The sequence below is a fragment of the Eleutherodactylus coqui genome, chromosome 10 (genome assembly GCF_035609145.1).
Source record: "Eleutherodactylus coqui strain aEleCoq1 chromosome 10, aEleCoq1.hap1, whole genome shotgun sequence".
Lineage (NCBI taxonomy): Eukaryota > Metazoa > Chordata > Amphibia > Anura > Eleutherodactylidae > Eleutherodactylus > Eleutherodactylus coqui.
This window is the reverse complement of record NC_089846.1, coordinates 65,100,786-65,127,966: the sequence shown is the minus strand read 5'-3', so window position 1 is coordinate 65,127,966 and position 27,181 is coordinate 65,100,786. Positions and strand designations below refer to the sequence as shown.

Below are 27,181 nucleotides of genomic sequence, written 5' to 3'. Positions count from 1 at the left end.
CATGCAGAGTATCCAATGTCATTAGGGCCAAAGGAGGCCTACTAAGTATTAACATGTAAATAAATACTACTTTTGATTCTTAAGGCCCATTTACACGAAGCGATCATCATTGTGTCTAAACACGTGGCCATCGTGCACTGCTAACTGATCGTTAAATTCAAGCCAACCTAAAAATCGTCCTTCAGCCTTATCAGCTGTTCCCCACAGAGAGTGCTGATAGCATTGCTTCCTGTCGGAGAACAAAGGATCTGAACGCAGATATGAGCCCTCGGGCTATTAACTGCATTCAGCTAAGGCTTCATTTGCACGCTAATAAGCTATTAGGTAGCTGAGTAGCTACTTAATAGTTTATGCAAAATGATCGCTCAAAGCTGTCACTCAAACTGTCGTTTGAGCGATCATGACTCCGTGTAAATTGACCCTCACTCAGGTGTCCAACTAGTTTTGATAGGATAGTGTAATTTCGTCTTTGAATTCTCATTTTATTATATCCCTAAGGTTATAATGGAAGACTGCTTATAGTCTTCACACCAGGTCACAATTTCTGCTCTACTAGAAGATGAAGTTATGCACCTGGTTCTCATACTGCTCTCACACCCTTCTTGGTAATCCAGGAATATGCAGCCAATATGAGCCGCAGACTACTAGAGCAAGAAAGGCTAAAATGTTGCTGAATTCCAAAAGGAGTCATCCAATATTTGCAGATTTACTCAGAGACCCCACATGTCTATCAGTCCAAATTCTACAAACAATCTGGATTATATCCTCAAAGTTTCCAAATTCTAAAGTCCAAATATGATGTTCTCAATTACAGCATAGAACCATATCAACATAATCTTCAGTAGAAAGGGGGTCTTGGGTTTTTGTATCACCCTTCTTCACTTCTGGACAGGGCGGGAGGATTGACAACCACCCAGCCAACCCATGCAGAATCAAAAGGCGGTATGATGGTCTTTCCTTGTGCTTGTGAAAAAATAAGAACTGTGTAGGATCACTCTACCCATGGGGGAGAGTAAATGGTGCCAACCTGAGCGTTTGCCCCAATAGCCTCATAGCAGCTATATGTGCTAAACTAATAGGGTTTTCTAACAAACAAAGTAATGGCATATCATTAAGACTTTCTGATTGTGGGGGGTCTGACTGAACACCCACAATGATTTGAATGGGGCTGTGCTGTAGTTCCCTGCATAGCGAGTGGCTGGGTGGCCACCATAAAGAGGTGCCACAGCACTAAAGCCATACAGTAGCCTTCATTGTCAAGATCAGTGGGATCCGGGCAGCTGGCTTCCCTGTGATAAGAAAGCAATAGAATAGTCTTCAAAATCTGACAACCCTTCCAACTTATAGTTATAAAAGTTCATACCTTTCTCTTGCATGATTAGGATGGGCTTTCGTACGACCCTGAGTATTCCATTCACCAACAGCAAGCAGATCTTGAATCCATTGAGGAACTAAGACATAAAACATAATTAGCTGCAAGATTTTTCATGATATAATCATTGCCTTTTACTTACATCAGCCTGAGAGTTATCTGTAGTTTTGGTCCGCGGAGCCCTGTGGCCGTAGGGTCAACTTACCCCTCACTCCTGGCATAGAAACACCATAGAAATAAAGACTCCAAGTACCAAATTTCAATCCAATGGTTTATTAACACACAATAATAACAACTGTTACTAATGCAAGCGACAGAAAGAAACCACAACGACGTTACAAACAGCCGGATAGCGGCAAATATCAAATGCTTGGCAGTTCAAACCCCGCCACAAACGTTCTTTTTTTAATTACATTTTTTGTCATATTTTTTTTTTAAGTTTGTTATCCCTTTTTTTTACATCAGGTTTTGCAGCACCTTTGAAGTAACTCGTACATCTGTGCAAAGTTCTTGTCCGCAACCTACTTTTTTTCTTAATAACAGAAACACAAATACAAGTGACGGTTGTTAGAGGCAGGGCATTAAAGCGAAAGTAGGATTTGATCTCCTCGGATATAATAAAGAAAGCTCTTTCCAGCGGAAAAAAGAGACACATTTTGGCAAAGTTTATCGCTTACTGGGAAAAAAAATGTTCTTTCTAGGTGTTTTGGAAGCCATTTTAAAATTCGGAGGATCTGCTTTTAAAAAAATGGATGCCTCCCTATTGCCTCGACAAAGTGCTATCTGCAAAGTGCTGACCACACCATTTCTTCGCTTTGGTCGTCATCATATAAAATAGCCCCCAGACATCAAATATCGCCGAAAATCATATTTTGCAGCAGAAGTAAAGAAAGTGACTGGTAGTTTCATAATAAACAGCCATAGACATTGCATCACAGCAGCAGCGCTCCGGCTCACACGGGTTCATCACTGACAAAGAAATGTGGATGAAAATCCATTTTGCGTTTAAGAAACGGAGTGTTGTGGGTTTTGATTACCTCTGGTCATGCACTCAATATGGCAGTGCTAAGATATATTTACAGCACAGCAAGGAAACTAATGACCCCCCTAAAACTGAGTCTGTCTTGGCTGCTATTCCAATCACCTGTGCCAAACCCTTAAAGGGACACTACCAGTGTAATGCGCGTGTGAAGAAGGATAAAATACGGGGCCTCACGGAGGCATTTTGCCGCAGCACGCAGTGTCTATAATAGAGACCCATAGGCACCACATCCTGTAGAAAGTCCATGCATGTGACAATGGGAGTGGTAGGTAGGGGTGAAAAAAGTTGGAAGTGCTGCCTAACAGCCAACCAGGTTGTGGCTTTTATTTTTCAAACCTTAGAGTAATCTGATTTTTGGTTGCTAGGGACAACATCGCTGTTGGTATTTGACTTTAACAAATAAAGCTGTTATTTTACCTTCCAAGTCACAAAGATTGAAACTTTCATTATGTATCCTCCCCTGCAAAAATTAAATTTTATTGGTCACTAGGATTGAAGAAATGAAGGCTCGATTTGATTGGTACTATGTCAAGGCTTCAGGCATGAAAAACAGCACAGGCACAGAAGTTGTTGTCCAGAGCAACCAATCCAATAAAATATAATCTTGAACCTCATTGGCTGCTGTGATATTTTTTTCCAGCTCCTCGGGGGCGTGGCATTAGGCTTCATCTTAGAATGTTTTTGTACTTGATATGGCTTTTACAGCAGACCTTGTACATGTAGGAAATCTATAAATATGTCTAAATTAACATGTAACACTTATTTCCTTCATGGTAGTGTCCCTTTAAATCAGCTGCAATTTACATAGACCTCTTAGGTCACTTACAGCACCCAAAAAAAAAATATATATATATATATATAAATGAAGAGCTTTTCAGAGGAACAGGGCACAAACATCCTCCTTCTAGCTAATATCTATCAACAGGAGCCATGCAAGAGTAAGGAGCAAATCAAAGAAGGTCAAAGTGCGTGCAATAGGGATGGAATATTTATTTATATCTTAATTGGGAGGTTATTTTGCAGCAACCAATCAGCAAGTAGCTTTCATCTGTTTCGTGCAGTTTACCAAATAAGACCGGATTAGTTGTTGTGATTCTAATGCACATGTGCAGCACTAAACAATATGAGCAAGTAACTAAGATCCGAGTACTGCTGTAGTAGACTGCTGCATTAACACTGGATACAATGGGGTAAAACCTAAAATGTTGACTCCCTATGATGCTGCCAGCCCCGGTTATTAGACTCATCATCAAACCAGGATTTGCGGCTGTAACACAGGCGTAAGCATGCACCCATGTTAGGCTGACGCAAAATCGGCCTAAACACTGTTTTTAATTTTGCGCCAATTTTGAATTGTAGGGTGTTTTCTTCTGCATTCACAACCAAAGCAAAAGTAAAGTTTCTGCTGGTTCCTTCTTGGAATCTGCATGTGGTTTATCTGCACTGTGCCGACGGTCATGTAACCTAACAGAGCCGCCATTTGAATTCCCACAATGCATTGCTCTTTGGTAACAGGATTCCAACAGAATTTTGAATTTAGCTTTAGTTTAACTTTTTTTCTGCAGTTGTTTATATTGTATTAAAATTTAATGTGACCCTCTGTGCCCAGGGCTGGGGATCGGGAGTTATGCCTTCCACTGGCCTTTTTTGCCATTGTCCCTATGATCCATTAATTCTGGGCCCCGTTTTCAGTTGTCCAAGATAGCAGCTGTCATTTTTCTAACTACCTAATGCTGCTTTCTGATTGGCCAGTGCTGGAAACGTGAGCAGCACTGACCAATCGGAGCAGGTGTAGTGCATTGGTAGTTTAACACTATGTGAATTAGGTAGTCAGAAGATTGTGGTGGCCATCTTGAGAGACCGAAAACGGGGCCTAGAACCCGCGGGTCGGAGGGACAATGGCACAGAAGACTACACAGCAGGTAATTTAACTCCCTGCTCTACATCTTGTACAGAATCTCCTCCTGGGACTGGACAGTCATTTTAAAGGGGTTTTCCCACCTTCAGAAGAGACAACATATCACTTTGTCTTTCGAGACCACCACAACCCTCAGGGCTCAATCACACAGGCGTATGTAATTTCAATCCTTAAAAAATGCACCATTTTCGCTGCGTGGTCCATGTGTTTTTGCTGTGTATGTGTAGTTTTTTACATCCCTTGTTGCATCCTTTTGTCATCTGTTTATCACATGTGCAAAAAAATTGCAAGAAAGCCCAAGTGATGTCAATTTATTCAGAACCCACAGAAAATGGTGCGACTAAAACCTGCTGTGCACATGGAATCTAATGTATGTTCGCTATGTTTCTTCTATGCATCTATCCACTGTCTGACGTCTTCCAACATTCTGATTGAAGCCTCTACAGCCCTGATGTCAGAAAACATCCGGCAGGGTATTCTTACTGTATATTACTGGCCGTTTTGTTGTTGGAGGGCCTCTCCAGCATGTCACATACCGCAGTACTGGCTCCAGCCAGCAGATGGTGCCATTGTAAAATGACAGAAAGAGAAAGCCCTCTAGGAAATACTGAATCCAAAATTGGATTGCAAAGGGTTAATGGGCAATTTTGATCCATGAATACAGGTCAAAATAGGACACGCTGCGATTTTTTTCATTGTGCAATATCAGTCCACATAAAAAAGCATGTCTGAATACACAAATTCAATTTATTGGGTCCGTGTGCTGTTCGTATTCAGTCAGTAAAAAATAAAGACTGAATACGGATAGAGAATACGCTTGTGTGAATAGGCCCGTAGATTAAAGGGACCAGAGTTCTAGTTAAGCCTTGTGGCTCCTTCCCAGTGGTGCGCCTGATGTGCAAGGAATTGCAACATCGCCCTTCCTCTTGACAGTTTACTTCTCCGGAATAGTCCCTTAAGGCGCCCACCCACTGGCGTTTGCGATTTTCGTGCGTGAAAAACGCAGCGTTTTCGGCGCGTTTTTGCCGCGTTTTCCTGGCTTTTTCGCGCCTTTTCCATTAATTTCCATTGACATTCATGGGTGCATTAGGAGAAAAATAAGGACACATATGCAACTGACAGTTCCTATGTTAAAAAACGCAACGCACCGCTAAAAAAAACGCCAGTGGACAGGAGTACATTCAATTCTAATTGCTCTTGAGAAAAAACGCAAAGAAAAAAAAATCGCCAGTGGGTGGGCGCCCTTACACTTGATAGTTTCCTTCTCAGGACCTTCATCCCTTGCTGGTATTAGTGGAGGTCTTAGCAATATTCTTTAACATTATAAGATGGGAAAACCCCTTATACATATACAACATTTTAAACAAGATATAATACTGGAGTTCTCCTTTAAGGAGCAGTTTTGGTATCTATTATTTCATTGGGAACCCCATGATATTGGTGCTGCATGTAACATATATAGTCAAGGCTTATATATTGGGCAGTTTTATTCCTTGCAACCGAAAAATGCAAGGACATGATTAAAAAAGCCATAACATGCCACAGAAATCCCCTCTACTGTGCATGTTACATGTGACCACACTGGAAAACTAATGCAACCAAGGTGATACCAATGGTGCAGTTATAAACTCTTGGGAAGTTTTTTACCTATTGAGTAAAATGTTTTTGTTTGCGCTTGAGGAATCGCATATACTATGGATCCACACAGTTTGGAACGGCAGACAAGAGAGAACAATAGCAGCTGCAGTTGCATAGCAAATGCACATAAAATGTGCAGTACCATGAGAGCAGCAATAGACTACTAATCTTGGCAATGCAATGTCTTTTTACACCAGGATGCAGTGCACTGTATGTATAAAGCATTCAAAAGTGTAATATCAATGGCTTACACGGTATAATCCATAATGGGGGGAAAAATGGGGGGGGGGGCACAAACTTTATCTGGACAGACACAGCCATGTTCCTCATTCAGGCTCTCCATTAACTAAGTGCTTTGTGTTTTCATTAGTACATAGTGACACACACATGCTCAGCATTCGCTCACTCCAAGACTAAGAACTGTATCTGGTACGCCATGGTCACTGGTGAGTCAAGAATTCCTGTTAGACCCCAGTTATAGTTCACAGTCATGTGCAAATCGGGGGTCCGCGGCTAAAAGAAGCATTGTGCGTTGTATAACCAGGGATTCTGGAATCATAGTGGAGGGACGTTCACGGCATGAATGCATGATCATTAAGTTACAAGCAGCCATTGTAAAAAGCGATAAGAGGCGGAAATTCAAGTGATACTTTTCACCGGCTAATGGAATACACTTGAGTTGCAAGTTTTGGAGACAACATAGTCTCTTCTTCAATAGAAACAATGAAAGTGGAAAATTGTGCCTCTGATATTCAAGGACGGCTAATGCCCTATATTCCAGGCTGCGTCTCCCTTTCCCTGCTACTGTATAACAATACGTCAATGGCCAGGAAATGAGACAGAAGAAGGAGATATCATATAAAGGGAGATCTACAGACAAGGAGAGTGTATTTACAGGTGATGAAGTCCTATGATGTACATATATGTCTGCAGATTCAAAGGTAAATAGATATTTCATATAAAACTGGTAACGGACTGATATATCTGGCGAGCATTTACTAACACTTTTAACAAACCATCATTGTAAGGTCTGCAGTCCATCATGGCCCTGACTGCTGAAGAAAATTGTGCAAGGCGGATGATAAGTCAATCAAATCACCACGCTAATACTAATACCCCTATGGGAGAAGGGTGGGGGGGAACTATATTGGGTACTGAAGTAGCAGTTGCACCTAGGCCTGAAGTGGCCCAACTGCTAAGGAGGGGACACCATTACTATAAATGGCATATCATAACTGGAGGGACCCTATTAAAAGTTTTCATTGGGGCCCAGGAGCTTCAAGTTAGGCATGTGACCCCAACCCATTTACCATGAAAGCCTTGCCAGATACAATAGGGAACAAGTCCATGTGATCATCTACAAATGGCACCATAAGTTGGCACAGTTGCTGGTAAAAAAAAGTTGAACTGTATATATTACCACTAATATGAGACGGGGAACTGGTGAACCACGTTTAGTTTGGACGGAGATATTGGGAGATGCCACATCCTGCCATGCCAGCCCGGACTGGTCTCATGAACAATCAGGAAAAACTGGGACAAATGCATATGTAAATTTGATGCCAGCGCAATGGGGCAGATTTACTAAAACTAACTAATACTTGCACAGTGCAAACTTAGACAGACAGTCTTAACCCCTTCCTGCTGCGGCCCTTTTTTGTTTTATCGTTTTCATTTTTTCTTCTCCACTTTAAAAAAAAAACTGCAGCTCTTTTATTTTTCGGGTGACATGGGGCCTCGTGTTTTGTGGGACGAGTTGTATTTTTCAATGGTACCATTTAACGGACCCTATAATGTGTTGGAGATTTGGAAAAAATGCAAATGCCGTGTGTGTGTGCTCTTACAGCATTCATGGTGCAGTAGAAATGACATGTTCTCTTTATTCTATAGGTCAGTATGGTTATGGTTGTACCACATTTGCATAGCATTTTTAATGTAGTACTGCTTAAAAAGAATAAAACACTTTAAAAAAAAAAAAGTCAGAATGACCAAAAATGCACAATTTTGGCATCGTGTACCGCTTTTTTCTGACGGTGTTCACTGTGCTGAAGTAATAATGTGTTATTTTAATAGAGGGCACTGCTGATCACTTATACAGTACTATAGCATTGACAGGTATACTATATTCTGACAGGCATTCTAATAGGTGCTCAATCATGGCAGCCCTGAGGGCCTTCAGAAGCCACCGCCTGCCATAATTACGGAATGGCGATCCATTGATCTCATTGTGGTCGTTCGTGTCCCACCGATTGGGAGCATTTAAAGGGTTATAAGTCGCAATTGGCGTGAACGATAATTGCGTTCCCAAACTCACTCCATATGTATGGCACATGTCGGGAAGGGGTTAAAATGGGCCAGATTTATCAAAGTGAATGATAAATCTGCTGATTCTTAAGGCTGTCTAGCCTGAGTTTAAACCGCATATTAGCTGGCTTACTTTTCCAACAGCTTTTCTGCCAAAATTTTGGCGTGAAAAGTCAAATTTAAGCTACACCTATTTACCTGCAAAGTGATGCCCTGTTTTAGGACTTCGCAAAAAAAAAGTGTCTAAAATTGCCTAAAACACATCATAAATGAGGTGCAAAGCCTGAAAGACAGTTTTCTGGCGTGATTTGCTTTTCAATAGTAAATCTGCCCTAATGAGCCCACAATATACTCCTAGTGACCCCTGTAATCACCAGTATATGTGCCTCAATGTATCTGCTTGCAGGTCGTGATATTAAAGGACAGTATTTGCTGCAGTCCATATGGCTGGAATGACAGGAGTGTCCTCTCATAAGAACCAACAGTCACAGTCCTGAACGCTAATACAAAATATATGGGAAATGGTAGAATTCCTTTAATCTGGCATCTGAAATTAATAATCCGACACTCGTTTCTGGCTAAAAACTGTAAAATAATCTCAGGAGACCAGAAACGATACACTGCGAAGAGATAGTAACAGGCCTTATGATAGAATCCTCTAACAAGGACTGATGTGAGCGATGTCAGTGCTTCGTAGGTTGCTGCTGTATAAGCAACAGGAGTTTTAAAAAAACATACCGTCCTCCTGGAGGTTTTATAAACTGCCTTACGACGTCCAAAAACACTATTTCATAACCAGACACCTTTTTGGTGCTCATGCCGGATTAGAGGAACTTTACCGCATTAATAATGGTAATCAGGTGTTAATAGGCCGCATAGAAAAGCTGAATCTCATTTCAAAGAAGCGGATCTGTAAAGTAAGGAACACAAAATATCTCAGGATCTCATCCGTATCATACAGTGAATTTTCCAGGGCAACGCAATGGAGGATGTGGTTGGGCCGCTGCGGCCAGTAGCCGGATGGGAACGTTATCAGAGCCTTAGAAGTAGCGGAGAAATAAATAGGAGCAGAATGTAAGTATTTCATAGTATTAATACACAGCCGAACCAATAAAACTACTTTACACAGCTCAGGACGCTGAGCGGAGGGAAAGGACCGTAGTGCTGAGATGAGAGAAGCAGAGGATTCTGGGAATAAGCAAGACCAGTCTGAGAGGATCAGTGATCTTTGGTCCTCCGGGGGGGCCAATAGCTCTAGGTCAATGTGATGTAGGCCGATGCTTTCTCCTTCAGTTGTCTCAGGCACAAGTGACAACTCCAGCTACCTGCAAGAAGAAAATCCTGATCTTAAGAAATGTGCAGTAAAAAAGTATTTGCCCCCTTTTAGAAGTCTCCAAAATTACAAACAAGTCCTACACTGATACAAACCAGGATAGATATATGAGGCTCCGGTTACGAGGTTACTGGTAGCATTTACGATGGTCACTTCGGTGACCCAACTATTATAATTGCATTTGATGAGTTTTGTGGAACAGAGGTGTCTGCTCACATTAGCATTCACAGCCTCCGTGAGAGGATCAACCACTTTAGATGGCAACGAGCAAAACTATTCTTGCTGTCAAAAATACAAGACACCAATGGATCCCATTATAAATCAATGGAGTCCATCAGCGAATGTTTGGATCCATCAAACGACAAATCTGCCACAGTGCCATGGTATTGATTATAACAGCACCTCCGACGCCGGCATAAACGTTACAAGGAGAGTATCTGTAAATATGTGCAGCACAAGAGGAGACCTGAAGGACTGAAGAACATGCCACAGTGGAGATCATGTAGAAACAGTAAAAAGTGGGGCATTTGGTACTATGTCAAATGAAGGGAGGTGATGGAATATGGTTGAAAAATGTGTGTGTCTAGGGAGGTAAGCTGCAGCCAGACAACTCTGGCAACTACTTATCATTTAGGGAACAGAAGGTGTTCTAATTCAACGTCCCCAAATCTTCTTTCTCCCAACATCATATGTCGAGAAAATTGAGCCGCCCCCATAAACATCAGAGAGTCATCCGGCTGTAGTTATCAGTGGATTCCGATGACGTAGTTGTAATGTTTGGGGGCTTTAGCTGTTCCTCACTGGCTGAACTGGTAACAAGGGTATAGTTAGGATGGTGAAGACGAGTTTTAGTATGCGCAAAGATTGTAAGTATCTTTATCCAGTAATTTCCAGGACTGCTTTACAGACTAATGCTTCTATTTAAGAGGAGGAATGCTACTGACCTTCAGGGGGCTCCGACATTGGTGGGCTCAGACAATACATATGATAACCTCGGTCACAGTCATCACAGAACAGCAGCTGGTCCTGTGGTAAGAGAAGAGTTAGTGGTACTCGTCTGACAGAACATTGGAGAATCCCAAACAAAGCGACAATATAATCTGTGAACAGGACCCTATATGTACACACATAGCGATAAGTACTCATGAGCGGATGCTCTGTACATTGTGCATGGTAAATACATTATGAAAATAATGAACATAAAGCCATAATATCATATAATATACTTACATCATTTTCTGAAGTTCCACATAGAATACAGGACTTGCACTCAATGCACTGCCAGCGGTAAGTCCTAACAGCAGCCGTCATATTGACCGTGAACTGTAGACATGAGGGGTGACCTACAAGAAGGGAGAATTATATCAATGGTATATCAATACAGAAGAAAAGAAAAATAGGGGTCCTTTACTTACAAAGAAGAAAAAGAAGAACAATGGGAGTCCTACACCTATGCAGAGCAGAAGAAGAACAATGGGGGGTTCCATATTTATACAAAGGTGAAGAATAATTCATACAGAGCAGAAGAAGAATAGAGGTCCTACACTTATACAGAGAGGAGAAGAAGAATGGGGGTCATACACTTATACAAAGAAGAAGAATACAGGTCCTACACTTATATGGAGGAGAAGAAGAACAGGGGTCCCACACTTACAGAGAGGAGAAGAAGAATGGGGGGCATACACTTATAAAAAGAAGAAGAATACCGTTCCCACACTTAAAGAGAGGAGAAGAATGGGGGTCTTACATTTATACAGAGGAGAAGAATGGGGGTCCTATACTTGTACAGAGAAGAATAGGGTTTTTACATGTCTATAGAGGAGAAGAAGAAGAATAGGGGCCCTACACGTACACAGAGAAAAAGAATGGGGGCCTTACGCTTATACAGAGGAGAATAATGGGGGTCGTACACTTATACAAAGAAGAAGAATATAGTTTCCACACTTATACGGAGGAGAAGAATAGGGGTCCTATACTTGTACAGAGAAGAGTGGGGGTTTTACAGGTATATAGAGGAGAAGAAGAAGAATAGGGGCCCTACACATACACAATGAAAAAGAACGCTTATACAGAGGAGACTAATAGGGGTCGTACACCTATACAAAGAAGAAAAATGAGGATAGCACACGTAAACATAAAAGAAGACTAGGTATTGTACACTTATACAGAGAAGAATGATGGGGATTGAACACTAATACTGAGGAGTATAGGGATCATACAAATTAAGCACTTAGAAGGAGTAATCAGAATTGATTGAAACTTCTCTGTGTGATTGTAACGTTAATATAAGTGATTACAATATCAAAGCAAGAGGAGAATTTATTGCGGAAAACTGACCCCTTGAAGTGAGGCTGTAGTACCCTGTTGTATCGCCTCTAGCTTGGATACAAGATGTGATACAGGCAGGCATGGAGGCTCTAGTACCCTGTTGTACCGCCTCTAGCTTGGATTCAAGATGTGATATGAACGGGCATGAAGGCTCTGGTACCCTGTTGTACCGCCTCTAGCTTGGATACAAGATGTGATACAGGTGGGCATGGAGGCTCTAGTAGCTTGCTGTACCGCCTCTAGCTTTGATACAAGATGTGATATGGGGGGCATGGAGGCTCTAGTACCTTGTTATACTGCCTCTAACATGGATACAAGAAGTGATACAGGCGGTCATGAAGGCTCTAGTACCCTGTTGTACCGCCTCTAGCTTGGATACAAGATGTGATATGGGTGGACATGGAGGTTATAGTACCCTGTTGTACCGCCTCTAGCTTGGATACAAGATGTGATACGGGTGGGCATGGAGGCTCTAGTAGCCTGTTGTACCGCCTCTAGCTTGGATACAAGATGTGATACAGGCGAGCATGGAGGCTCTAGTACCTTGTTGTACTGCCTCTAGCATGGATACAAGAAGTGATACTGGGGAGCATGAAGGCTCTAGTACCCTGTTGGGCCGCCTCTAGCTTGGATACAAGATGTGATATGGGTGGACATGGAGGCTCTAGTACCCTGTTGTACTGCCTCTAGCTTGGATGCACGATGTGATACAGGCGGGCATGGAGGCTCTAGTACCCTGTTCTACCACCTCTAGCTTGAATACAAGATGTGATACGGGCGGACATGGAGGCTCTAGTACCCTGTTGTACCACCTCTAGCTTGGATACAAGATGTGATACAGGCAGGCATGGAGGCTCTAGTACCCCGTTGTACTGCCTCTAGCTTGAATGCACAATGTGATACAGGCGGCCATGGAGGCTCTAGCACCCTGTTGTACCACCTCTACCTTGGATGTAAGATGTGATACGGGTGGGCATGGAGGCTCTAGTAGCCTGTTGTACCGCCTCTACCCTGGACGCAAGATATGACACGGGCGGCAGAGAGGCTTTCGTGCAGTGTTAGGCCGTTTCTAGCAAGATGCAAGATGTGATATCAGCGGGCAAGGAGACATACAGGTTCCGTATGGTATCCTGCGGCATATCGCTCCACATTTGCCGTAAATGAGCCTTTAGATTGCGCAAACGTCTAAGTCGTTAAAGTTGGCGCCCCAGATGGTCCCATACATGTACTATTAGCAAAAAATCTGATGACCGGGCAGGCCATGAACGTGTGGCAATGTTGTGGAGTCATTCCTGTGACACTCTTGTGTGTGCAGCTAAGCATTATCCTTTTGGAAAATATCTTGTGTAAGCCCTGCCATGAGAGGCAACACATGTGGCTGCAGGATGTCCTGAACATATCGCTGAGCTGTCATTGTCTCTCATACCACGAGAGCAGTCCAGCTATATTGTTCATGACACCACTGCACACGAAGGCGACGGTGGGTGGGTGTCAAAGGCAGTATATGTAATGGGTGCTGTGAGACCAAATGTCCTTCAGCCAAGTGCCTGGAAATGGTTCCAACAGACACCGAGACCTGTAATGATGGTGCCACCTGTCTCTGGATGGCGGAGAATGAAATAGTTGGAGCTGCTTGTGTTTGTCGGATGATCAGATGGTCCTCTCCACTGGTGGTCTCTCGAGGGTGTCTTGAGCCTGGTCATCTTGTGTGCCCTCACACATACACTGGTCCCAACATTTTCTAACATTCTAGTCAGAACGGCCCTGGTGTCGGCAATTTGTTGATACGACCATCCAGCTTCTCTTATTCCAATAATACACCCCTCTCAGACTTTGTGAATTAGGTGAAATCTCTTCAATTGAGTCGTAGAGGCGTCTAGTGGTCAACAAGCTCTACACAAGCGGAAAAAGAGGTCACTACACACAAGGAGCCTCTGAGAGTCTTTATATAAGCCAAGGGTGGAACCACTTTTAGGGCCTCAGATGACAAAACCATCCATCTTTTCACCACAACTCTCATCATTTGTATATCTGTCTGGAATGTAACTGCAGGCATACATCAACTCCTTCTAGGATAAAGTTGGACAGTGTACAGTTATAACTATTGCTTAGCTTGCATGGATTGAAGATGAGTGGCCAAGTGTAGCTACAGCTGTACACAGCTCAGCTTTTACTGAGGAAGCACCAGGTAACCTCAAAACGCATAATATAAGCTATTTTTTTTTTTTTTAATGAGGAGTCAGGTTTACTTCTCCAGATTCCCTAACCCAAAAAGGTCGACCATATTTGAACCTGAGCTTATGACCCAGATCTTGGGTTGGATTTGACTATTCTCTTGGATCTCGATTTGGCAGTGCCTCTTCATACCATCATCTGTTTACCTCCAACTAGTCATGCTAAGGGGGCAGTTAAAGGTGCCTGGTAGCTTAGTCCATACTGACTTGTGGTGGTCCCTAATAATGATTTAAACCAGGGAGCATTAAACTTCACACATTGACACCGCAAGCACTAAACCTAAACCCTGCATGGTGCAGAGTGCTAAGCTCTCGCTCACGACCTGAAGGTTGCAAGTTCAATCCCCGTGTGGTTCAGGGAGTCGGCTCAAGCCCTCCATCCTTCTGAGGTTTGTAAAATGAGTACCCAGCTTGGTGGGGGGTAATACATAAAAATTACTTGAAAGTGCTGTGGAATAATTTGGCGCTATACAAATAACAAGATTAATAATTTAAACCAGTGAAAAAGAGTCCAATACATCCGGACTGGACGCTATCCAACACCCAGTTCAAGCCATGCCATAAAGAATTCACCCAACCGAAACACTTAATACCAAAGTGTCTCTAATGAAATCTAACAGCCAAATATACTCTAAAAGGTCTCCTTTGCCCTTATCTTACCAGAACGACCACAGTCAGCGCAGGAAATCAGGTCCTCTGGACACCCAGTTTTCTTGGCCCCTCCTAGACAGAAGTCACAATAACCATTCGCAATGACCGAGCCGTCAGGAGCTTTCTTTACTGCAATACAGTAAAGAGAGGATTAGTTTACCGATTTGGAAGACATGTTTAGCATTTCATTCTGCATTTCTTGGTTAGTGCTCTCAGGATTTTTCTTTGTACCTTTAGTATTCCATTATATATTCACACCATGTTACTGGTTTATCGGTACATTATCTGTATTCACACGACACAATAGTATCAGTTGCACCTGATTGCTATGACTGTTTCTTGAGCACCAGTACCTTATAAACCTCAGTGTTGTTTTCCCATGCCCCCCAGTGTGCCCTGGCAGCGTCTCACAGCCTGGGAATCCCCTATGGCGTGTATTATGTCTGTTTGGTTTTATTCTGGCTCGCTTCCTGGATTTGCTACTTTGGCCTCAGCTGTCATTATTGATACCTGTGACAGCTGCGGCCGCTGGATTTACTGATTTGTTTCTCACCCAGACTTTTAGGTTCACCACAAAGTGTAAATGAGGATATATAATGAAATGTGAAGATCAGTTACTTATAATGTGAGGGTCAGATGTAGGCACTGTAATATTTGTATCAGCCAGGAAACCTCAGCCCGTATACAAGGGGGCTTATTTACTAATGCTGTCTAAAAGTTGGACGGTGCAAATGTACGACTAGACAGTCTTAAGACGGACAAGTTTATCACTGCATGATAAATCTGTCAAATTTTAAGACTGTCTAGTCTAAGTTTAGACCACCTATTAGTTGGCCTATTTTACTCCAAAATTGTGCAAACATTTTAGAACAATTCGCAGCAATTTAGGCCAAGACCCTTTTGCAGATAAATTGGAAAAACTGTCCGAAAGTTTTCAGCAATCTCTTTTTACTTCCTCTGTCAAACTATTCAGTAATCTTACCAGTTTGCTGACGCTCCATAGAAATAACAGTCTACAAGTCTAGAAACTGAGTTTTTCAAAAACAGAACTTGTGTTTCCATCATGTAGTCACCGACCTAATCCCAATATTTCCATCTCAGTGTGTGGTGCTACAGTACCTCCGAGGCAGCACGCCCGCTTGTCCTGGGGACATACTTGACTCCGATCTTTCCTTCACTCCATATATTCATGTAATCAGAAATCAAAAACATCTCCTGAATCCGCCTATTTCTTAGGGCTCCTTCACACTGGTGATCGCGATATTGAGGCAAGAAAATCGCGTCAGAATCGCAACTTTTTTCACATGATTTTTGAGCATCAGCGCTTGCGATTTTCTTGTGCTTTTTTTTTTTTTTTGCACAATTTTCTCATGAGAAAGACAATAGAAGTTTCTAATGTTAAAAACGCATTGAATGAAAATTGCAAGTTCGTGCTTTGCGATGGAATACAAAGGAGGCTTCATAGGAAAACATGAGAGATTGAAAAAAAGAACAGGGAAAGATGGAGCAAGCCGCGATTTTTTTTTTCACTCCACATCGCATGAGTGAAAATCATTTGTTTCAGAATTCTGCGTTTTCACTCACTTTTGTAATGCTGAAAAACACTCGTTTTTCTCGCAACTGTGAAGGCAGCCTTACTTGGAAACAGTAAAAACTCTTGTTGTTGCCCTGATCCATTCCTATTTTGATAACTACAACTCACTACCGATCGGTGTTCTTCTTCTCAGTAAACTCTCCCCTCTGCAATCCATCCTGAATGCAGCAGCCAGGCTCATGTTTCTGTCCAACTGCTTTACTGATGCCTCCACCCTGTGCCAGTCACTACACTGATGCCTTCACCTTGTGCCAGTCACTACACTGATGCCTCCACCCTGTGCCAGTCACTACACCGATGCCTCCACTCTGTGCCAGCCACTACACCGATGCCTCCACCCTGTGCCAGCCACTACACCGATGCCTCCACCCTGTGCCAGCCACTACACCGATGCCTCCACCCTGTGCTAGTCACTACACCGATGCCTCCACCCTATGCCAGTCACTACACCGATGCCTCCACCCTGTGCCAGTCACTACACCGATGCCTCCACCCTGTGCCAGTCACTACACTGATGCCTCCACTCTGTGCCAGTCACTACACTGATGCCTCCACCCTGTGCCAGTCACTACACTGATGCCTTCACCCTGTGCCAGTCACTAATATTGATGCCTCCACCCTGTGCCAGTCACTACACTGATATCTCCATCCTGTGCCAGTCACTACACCGATGCCTCCATGGTATCAGTCACTGCACTGATGCCTCCACCCTGTGCCAGTCACTATGCTGATGTTTCCGAATTATCAGTCATTGCACTGATGCCTCCACTCTGTGCCAGTCACTACACTGATGCCTCCACCCTGTGCCAGTCACTACACTGATGCCTCCACCCTGTGCCAGTCACTACACTGATGCCTCCACTCTGTGCCAGTCACTACACTGATGCCTCCACCCTGTGCCAGTCACTACACTGATGCCTTCACCCTGTGCCAGTCACTAATATTGATGCCTCCACCCTGTGCCAGTCCCTACACCGATGCCTCCATGGTATCAGTCACTGCACTGATGCCTCCACCCTGTGCCAGTCACTACACTGATGCCTCCACCCTGTGCCAGTCACTACACTGATGCCTTCACCCTGTGCCAGTCACTAATATTGATGCCTCCACCCTGTGCCAGTCCCTACACCGATGCCTCCATGGTATCAGTCATTGCACTGATGCCTCCACCCCGTGCCAGTCACTATACTGATGTTTCCGAAGTATCAGTCACTGCAGTGGTGGTTTATCCACTATAGAATGCAATTTATATCCATCATCCTCTTCCATAAAGCTCTCCACAGCGCTGCACCACTCTATATCTCCTCTCTCATCTCTGCCTACCATCCTACCCGGGACCTCTACTCTGTTGATGACCTCAGACTAATATCTCCTCCATAATCCGAACTTCCCACTCCCGTCTCGAAGACTTTTCCTAAACTGCACCAGTTCTGTGGAATGCGCTACCCTAGAAAATCAGGTTATTCACTAATACCCACAGTATTAAGTGTGCCCTAAAAATACATCTCTTTAGGGGGGGGGGGGGGGGCTAACACATATATCAGTATGTTGTCCACAATGAAGGAAGTGACCGCCTCTGCCTAAAAGTGAATATTTGCACTAAAATACCATTTTTTATTTAAATAGATTCAAAATTCTGCACACATTTATTTCTTACACGTGAAGCTCCGGAGCTTCCTGCAGACGGATATAGAACGCAATCAGTAATAACACAGTATGCAGTTAGCGCCCTCTGTTGGCAGCTGCAGGAATCCACAATGTTAGGCTTTCAATCTATGTGTATACAAGAGATTTTGAACTCAGTATCAGAAATCCAAACTCTTACTGCTATAAATATATATTAACGGGGTTTCTGCAACACACAGAGGTGTGTTTTTTAATCACATATTTGGGAAAGTGGGAGTTTAAACCTTTATTGAAATTTATTTTTTACAATAAAAAACATTTTTCACTTATTTTTTTCCTTTTTTTTTAGTCTCCATAGGAAGTCTCATAAACTACTTCACCACCATTAATTTCAATGGCAGTGTAGCCATCTGAGACTTCATGCTCCGACCCCCGATAACAACATCCAGCCCCGCTGAACTGATAGTAAGCTGAATAATCAGCTGATTGTCGGGAATCCCGAGCGGCGGATCACTGCCGATACACTATTGTCGACTTATCCTGAGGATGGGTCATCAATAGTATTTGCTCGGAAAACCCCTTTTAGCCATTCCCACCCTAGGATGTAAATTTACAACCCGACTGGGAAGGGGTTCCCATAGATCGATGTAAACTTACATCCTATGGCCGCCTGCACACGATTGGGTCGGATTCCGAATACGAGATCCTGTAGTGGAATTCGACCCTGTGCCCAGCCGGTGGCCCATAACTGTCCGGGTTCTTCATATTCTGTACTGCGGATGTGTTGGTCGTTGCACATGTGCAGTACAGATTATGGCGCACCATCACTAGGCGATGACGTGGATTCTGCGACCTTTTTGCAATGGTGATCCACCTAAAAATAGAGCATGCTATGATTTTTTTCTCGCCCCAAGCAGAAAATTGCAATTTATTTCCGCTTGCTCTGGATTGCGCAATGCAAATCTGTCCATGTGCAGGCGGCCTATGGATAGTGCAGGCCTAGAAGCTGGGCTGACGCCATCCACAGTGGGAGCGGGCTGTGAATAACAGCCAGTATCCCTCCGGAACAGCAGGGATCGGTGAGAACACTAATCCTCACTGTAAAATCCCTTACATGCCACGATCAATGTAAAATGTTCACAGAGGGAGCGCGCTCTCTCTGTGAGGTCATCGGCCCTCTGCTATGTAATCGCAAAGAAAAGATGGAGTGCCATGGCAACCAGACGCCACACAATGACGTCTGGGTCTGCCATGGCCTGAAATTGCAATGATTAGCGATAATGCATTGCAATAGAAAATGACTATCAGTGCAATGTATTATCAGTGCAATCATAGAATTACAGGTTCAAGTCCCCTACAAAAACATAAAAAAAGAAAATAAAAATTGTTGGTTTTTTTTTTAAATGTTAAAAAAAATTTTTGCACGCATTTTCATTTAAGAAAAAAAATCACGTTTGGTATAGTTGCATCTGTAACCACCAGTACAATAAATTGAACACTTTTTTTCCTGCATTAAAAGAGAGGGGGGAAAACTGAGCCCAAATGCTTTTTGGTTAATTTTGCCTCCCAAAGGAATGCAATAAAACTGATTTAAAAAGCCATATGTACCCCCAAAATGGTACCAATAAAAACTACAGCTCACCACACATAAATGGAGCCCTAATATGGCCATGTTAGCAGAAAAATAAACTTATGGCTTTTGTAAAGTGGAGATAGAATATTTCCAAAAATTGTTGTGTCCTTAGGTCAAAAATAGGCCTTATCACTAAGGGGTTAAAGGGAATATATCACTTATATTTTCTCCCTACTTAAAACCAGGTAGAGACACACATTCCACTTTTATAATCCATTTTATTTCTGAATGTGAATTTTTTTAGGGCTCATTCACACACCTAAAAAACACGCAGCTATTAGAACCAATGGTTTCCTATGGGAACGTTCAGATCCCTTCACCTCAACGTTCCCATAGAAATCCATTGAATGGAGCAGCAGCTGCTCACGCGTTGCAAGCACTCCATTCAGTCGGATGTCTCTGCAGGTGTGAAAAGTGACAAGAAGTGGGAGACAGGGAACACTCATCAGTGGGGGACTCATTGTGGTAACCCCCACTGGTCATACAGTTCTAGCTTTGGATTTTTGGATAACCCTTTAATAGTATTTAGAAATATGCTTTGGGCCGTAGACACCAGGAGCTGACCTATTGACTTCTATGGGACACTGTTGTGGGCATGCTCTGTGCAGAGGTAATTGTGCACGGAGGAGGAGGAGGTCAGCTGTGACCATCACCTATTATGCATGGTGGATCCTGTGTTATCTATATACAGTACTGTGCAAAAGTTTTAGGCAGGTGTGGAAAAAATGGAAAGGTGTGGAAGAAGGGCGGTCACATCAAATTTGATGGGATTTAGATTTTTCTTTTGTTCATCACTTTGCATTTAGTTAGTTGACAAAAATAAACTATTAACACTTCTATTTTTGAAAGCATTCTTACTTTGCAGCATTTTTTCCTCACCCGCATAATACTTTGTAAGTGTCACCTTTCATTGTAATCCTGCCTGTGATCAGAGATGTTTTCTAGCCCATTCACTTCAATAGCTTATTTCGGCGTATAATAGAACATTCTGTGTTTTTCTTTATGTGACGGAACATATATGTGAATGGACCGATTGCAATCAATAAGTTCTATTCATTGCGTATTAGACGCGTAAAAATGACCTGCGTAATATGCTGCGCTAATACGCTCATGTAAAAGAGCCCTTAGGCTTAATGGTCAGTGTGAAAACTACAAGATTTTAGGATTTATAAAAATCTAGATCATGACATAGAAAACAGAAAGACAAAATCAAAAAATTTCTTACAAAAATAAGTTTAACATAAAAAGTTGTTTTATAGAAAAGTGTCATTTTCATAACCATTAAATAACAATTTGAATAATTTGAGAGCATTTGGCGAAAGTAAAACTTTTTATGTTTGACGGAGCAGAGGACCTGGGTTCTCACCTGTATGTCGCGGCTGCATCTCTGGCACCCAGTTCAGCTCTTTGTAGAAGTCTGAGAAGGCAAAAAAAAAAGTCAGAACTGTATGGAAATGCCACGGCTGACGCAGAGACAGGCACAGAAGGGGTTAAGTGGGTGGTATGATTATTTTAGGGAAGCAGGGAGGGAGCATTGCCATCACCCAAACTGATAACCTACCCCTGTCACTCCTCTGTTTCCATGGCAACTGTCTGCATCCGAGGGACCGCCAAAAACATGCAGCATGGATTTAATATATCTCTCCCTGATTTATTGTTTCAATTAGAGAAACAGACATAGAAATGGGGGATGGAAGAATCTGTGCTTATAGAAAGCCAGGAGCCTTCCCTGCAATACTACAGAAACTTCTACAGCAAAGCTAAATGATTCAGGACTGCATCGTATCCTGCAGATGCCTGGAACAGGCTCCCTAGAAGCCGCCATTCTAGAAATGACTATAGAAATGTATCCGTACCTTCTTACAGCAGATGTCTGGACGGAGTTAATGATTCTGCTAAGTTTCTGATTGTAAGCCAAGAGGGATAATAAATCAAATCCGATTGTTGTGTGCAATTGGGGATCTTTAAAGAGGATTTCCAGGACTAAAATACTGATAACCTACCCTTAGGATAAGTCATAAATATTTAATCGGTGGCGGACCCTCACTGATCAGTCGTTTGATGGGGCCGTGGTGCTTACCCTAGAGTCTTTTAAAACATCTGATGGTCCCAGACGGCAGACCCCAATAATCAAATGTTGATCAACTGTCCTGAGGATGGTCCTGGAAAACCCTTTTAACATTAATTCCCTTTGAGGTACACTTATAAGGATTTTCAATGAACACCTTATTCTCAATGGGGTTGTGCCAAGGTATAAAGTTATCTGCTCTCCACAGGATATGGAATAACATTATGATCAGTGGGGTTCCAACCATGGAGACCTACCAGTTAGGAGAACAGGGGTTTTATAAGGTCTCCCATGAATGGAGGGAGGTTGAGCATGCACGCCGCCAATCTATTAATTTCAATGGGAACTTTGTGAAATACAAGCAATTTGGATAGGGAATAACTTTCTATTGGCCCAATCCCTTTAAGACAAGGATTGATATATGACCCCACACTGGGACACTCACCATTTAGCAGAATTAAGAGCCTATATATTATGTATGCTGTACATATGAATATGGCTATGTCTAGTACTGCATTTACTTGAATGGGATGAGCTGTAGTACCAGACACGGCCACATTTATAAGGATAGTGCTGTGCTGGATGAAAACTGAATAGGTGGCCTCTTAGTCCTGGGATTGTACAGGGTGAACAGACTTTACCACTGCATTATATGAGTTCAATTAATGGCTCATATCTCGGGCGTTTTTTCATTGCATATTACGCATCAATGCACGGCCACGTAATGCGCGGTGAATGGAGTCAAGGAAAGTCAATAGATTTTCACTGATTCATGCACATGAGTGTGAAGACACTGCGTGCAGCTACATGCGAGAAATAGATAGCAGCATGATCTATTCCTCGGCATATCATGCAGTGTGAGCCCTATAGTTTTGTATAGGCAGTGTTTAGGCAATGATTTCATATGCAACCCTGCTATGAAACAGAGCGGGGAATTTAAGAAAAAAAAGACAGAGACACACTGCGCATGACCGCGTGCGTGAGATACACGGGCATGCGCAGTACACTCGCTGCCCATAGACAGTCTTTGTTGACTCTCACCCGGCAGAGCTGGTATTTACAAACACCAGTAAGACGCAAAATTTTACTGATACGCCCCTGGACAGGAGGCCTAAACCACTCGGGACATGACTGTCACTAAATGTGTTGACTGTTTCCAACAACACCCAGCTGAATTGTAAATGCAGCTCTGGATTATAATACAAGCTGAACTTATGACAAAAGAAACACAATTTATTTACACATTTACTCTGCATTTTATGTATATTAAAGTAAACTTTAATATGGAGTTCAAGAACACTTATTATGAGGGCACTGTTAGCTCTAATAACTAGAGGGTATAACAGTACCCAATGTATAAAAACAGCATCAAAGCCTTGAGTGGCAATCAAAAGAAGGAATATCACTTTATTGGCTCGGAGAAGAAGTCTGTAACTCCCCAGATTCTGGAAAACTGCCTTAATTTAAGTTGCCACCAAAAAGGTACTTTCTTTGAGGGCTACAATGGTGGAGATGGCAGAGGAACTTTTACATTTGGATCCACATGGGGTATAATGAGGATATGCTTCCACTTAACGCCCTTGATTTGTCCTCTGGTGTCCTGCTGCCAATTCTCCTTAGCTGTTCCTTTTCTTTTTCTTTTCTTGTTGTTTTCCAAAAGTAGCAGACAATAAGTGTACAACATTATCGGACCACCGCCTGTCCCATCTCTGCTAGCGTCAGGTGGATTGACTCCAAAGGAGAAAAAAACATCAAGAAAAACCACATGTGGTTTTCCATAGAATTAATGTCTAGAATCCTTTCCTTAAAAAGCAAAACGAAACACAAAAATAACAATGAAAGTGAACCTGTCCCTGCAGTACCATAAACTACATTATGTTGCCGTTAGGGGAGGTGACATGGAGCCAGGTGATTTTACTTTTATACTCACCCGCTCCCTGGTTCCTGCGCTGCCACCAGCTGAAGATCGCGCATCGCATGGCACTGTGACTCTTCTTAGATTGCAGTACCCATGCTTTCCCATAGACTTGTATGAGAGAGCACCCACACGTCAATCTGAGAAAGAGTCACAATACTGTGTGGCAGGGAATCCTCAGTAGGTGACAGCGCAGGAACCAGGGAGCAGGTGAGTATAAAAAATACATCACCCATCTGCCTGTCACCTCCCTTTAGCATTGGCAATGATTGTGGAAGAAAATGTATGTAACATAACACAACTTTGAGACAAGTGAACATCCTATTATGTATACAGGTGTTTTTATGACTAAATTCCATAGGAATAACAATGCTAATGGTCAGAATTATGTCTAGTGTCAAGATGTCTAGAGGAGGGAATTCAGGGTAAATTCCATCCAATACTTCTGAATTTCATGACTATTAATCCACTAGGGGGCATTATATGACACTACTGGCCAGACAAAAAAATTTCAGTATGATTGCCAATAAGAGTTATTCACTCAAAGCCCAACCCAGTAATTTCACAATATTTTTGTCCGGGACAATGATAAGTCACAGAAGTGAATACTGACGCCTACCCTGGATTTTGGTGAGCTCAGAGTCATCACAGAAAATGTAGAAACAGACACTGCCCAACGCTAAACACTTCTGAAGCCATATTGTCGACAGTGCACTGTAATACGCCCACATTAATTGTGGCAAATTCACATCTAATGTTATTCTTCAGTGAGGCAATAATGTGGAGTTTATTGGCAAAAACTTTACCCTTTCAGTGGCCCAGCACGAAAATTCTGGCAATGTAAGGGCCGGTGATCTTGGTGGTTGCAAACCTTTTGAGATGATCCTGCCCCAACGAAAGAACAAATTTCTGCTGGTTGAACATGTGTCAAGTCACCCCGTGTTCTTGAAAGTAACCATTCTGCAGTTCCTCATCATTCCACAGGTTCACAAATTCTGTGAATGTCACGTAATGTTCGATGTTGATGGTGTCATTGAAGAAGATAGGGCTGGTGATGCAACGGTAGGACAATGTGGAGCAAACACCAACTTTTAAAAGATGCAGTGGATTTCATGTGAGTTAGTTATGACACAAATCTGTGTCCTTTGGCTATTCACATGGCCACACAGATGGAACCACCTGATGTCCAACAGTTCTTGATGTTGGCCTACATTTCACTGGAACCGCTCCCCGTACTGCACACACTTCACCATATCAGGTGGCTGCAGTTCCTGAATAACTGTGACATGGTAGGGTTTCTATTGCATTTTCTTAGCTGCTCTCTACAGGCTGGCAAGGACTTACCAGTTTCTAGTCATACACGACAAAGAGACTTTTGTTGGGAATGAAGCAAACAAAACTTCACATCCTAGACAGTGACCGCTGACATCCTCAGCTACCCTCCCTGATGTGCATCCAACAAAGTTCCTGCTGTTTCCAGATAGTTTTGCAAGTTGCCAAATGGTTGTCTTCCTCGGTACAGTGCAACCTCGAAACTTTGCCCGAAAATTGCAGCTAATATTCCATTAACGAAGTGGCCACCCCGTACATACCAGAAAAATACGCCCTTCCGTAAAATACTCCAATTAACCCATACTTTTAGTACTGAGAAACATTTGGGCCTCCTTAATTAAAACTCTCTAACAGTAAGACTGTCCTTGTTTCCCACAGTAACCATTTCATTTCTGTAATTGGTTGCTATGGGCAACAAGGACTGTCTTACTGTTAGACAGTTTTAATAAAGAAGTCCTGCCTTCTCCGGAAATGCGAACTGCATGCCAACAGGTTCTACTCCCTGATGAATAATAGACCCGTGGTGGGAAACAGGACATGAGTCATCAACAAACACTAGACTCATGAAAATCAGAACAGAACTGCACTAATTACGAACCAAAATAAGAGTTGCGCTTCAAGTAAAGCATGTTGTATGTTGGACAGAGCAGTCCTAGTCATTCCATTTTATTATAGATTATAATGGTGCATAAGCTCTAAAGTATCCAAGGTACCTGAGTAGTACCTAAATCCACTCTATTAGCACCAAAATCATATTCCTCCTACATGACGATCTACTAAGATGCAAACTAATGCCAAGGAACGGCCTCATACAGTCCATAATGTTCTGCAAACTTCTACATTATCCCTTATTTTGGTTGAAAAATGTGGCTTACGCCTCCTTCGATAACGCCATGAAACTCACGTTTGTGGTTATTTTTCCTATGGAAGGGGATTAGATATCGTTCGGCATTCTCCTCTCCCTCCTCCTCAGCCAGATGAGTGTGGGTGTAGTGGTAGCTCAGCCCGGGCCGATTCTTGTATCTCTTCCCGCAGACTGCAGAGGCAAAAGGTGAAGTTGTGAGATCATAAGCACCAACGTATGACAATAATAACACGAGAACAATATTAAATAACAATTTAACGTCTGCCTTTAGCAGCAGTGAGCCAGGGAAAGATGTGATTGGTTGCTAAGGGCAAAAAAGACAGATTTTCTTTAGACAATTTTCATAAAAGTGCGGCGTCAGGCTACTTTTCCGTGGCCACCCTGTACTAAGAAACACATGCCTGGTTATAAGTTTTGGCGTATCTTTTATTGTTTGTGCGCCTTGAATTTACATTTATGCCAGCAATGAACTAGATAACTTTGCTGGCCACTACGTAAAAGTGGCAAAAGAAGTGCAAAGAGGACTAAAAGTTGCAACTGTACTGTTCACCATAACTTTTCAACTTTCTTATACCACAGTCGTGTTGCAGAGCCCTTAAAGAGAACCTGTCATCACTTTGGCGTTCTTTGCCTACACCTGTAAAACAATGAAGCAGTGTACTTTTTCAAATGTACTTTGTTATCCTTTTTGATCAATACATACCTTTAAAAAGAACATTAAAACGTTTCCTGCGCTGCATGGTAGTAACTGCTAGCAAGCGCTCTGGTAGTCGGGCTGAACCGTCTCTCCTGGTCGGGCTTATCTAAAGGGGGCACGGCCGCTCCGGACCAACAGATTTATGTATAATTTACACCAGAAACTGACATAAATTATGCCAGAAATGTACGTTTGGTTGGGACCAGGCATACATCTCTGTGAAGGCGCATGGAGGTGCCGGGCATGTGCCGAATACATAAAGCAGTGTGCACCTTCTCCTGTATTCAGCATGCTATGGAATCCCGGCTTAGTAATTTCCCCCTGTAATTCTGAAGGTTCCCACTGTATGACAGCAAACAGAGATCTTGAAACTGAGCAACCGGTAAGCAAGCAAGATATAATTATGTATCTTTTAGTTATACAAAAAACAACAGTCATTTTCTGAAAACCGAACAGTTAACTCTGAAAGTTCATGGCACATTTTTGAATACTTTTATAGGGAACTGTTGACGTACATTTTTATATTTAACCCTTTCAGGACCAAGGGTCATTAATGAGTTTTGGACTAATATATTTTGAAGTTGCATTTCTTTTTCATGTCATAGTCTACCAATATGTTTTGTTTTGCTTT

General features: G+C 42.6%; 1 protein-coding gene across 2 annotated transcripts in view; it reads right to left on the bottom strand.

Annotated features, from left to right (window-relative positions):
- Window positions 1-1,629: 1,629 nt before the first annotated feature.
- Window positions 1,630-27,181, bottom strand: part of DPF1 (double PHD fingers 1) — a 79,107-nt gene continuing 53,555 nt past the window's right edge. For both annotated transcript variants that reach the window (XM_066581179.1, XM_066581180.1), the window contains exons 7-12: window positions 25,893-26,024; window positions 21,040-21,090; window positions 14,830-14,949; window positions 10,838-10,950; window positions 10,552-10,633; window positions 1,630-9,599 (exon numbers count right to left, since the gene is read on the bottom strand). In XM_066581179.1, the coding sequence (XP_066437276.1) occupies window positions 9,529-9,599; window positions 10,552-10,633; window positions 10,838-10,950; window positions 14,830-14,949; window positions 21,040-21,090; window positions 25,893-26,024 (569 nt within the window). In that variant the 3' untranslated portion in view covers window positions 1,630-9,528. The remainder of the gene's footprint in view (window positions 9,600-10,551; window positions 10,634-10,837; window positions 10,951-14,829; window positions 14,950-21,039; window positions 21,091-25,892; window positions 26,025-27,181) is intronic.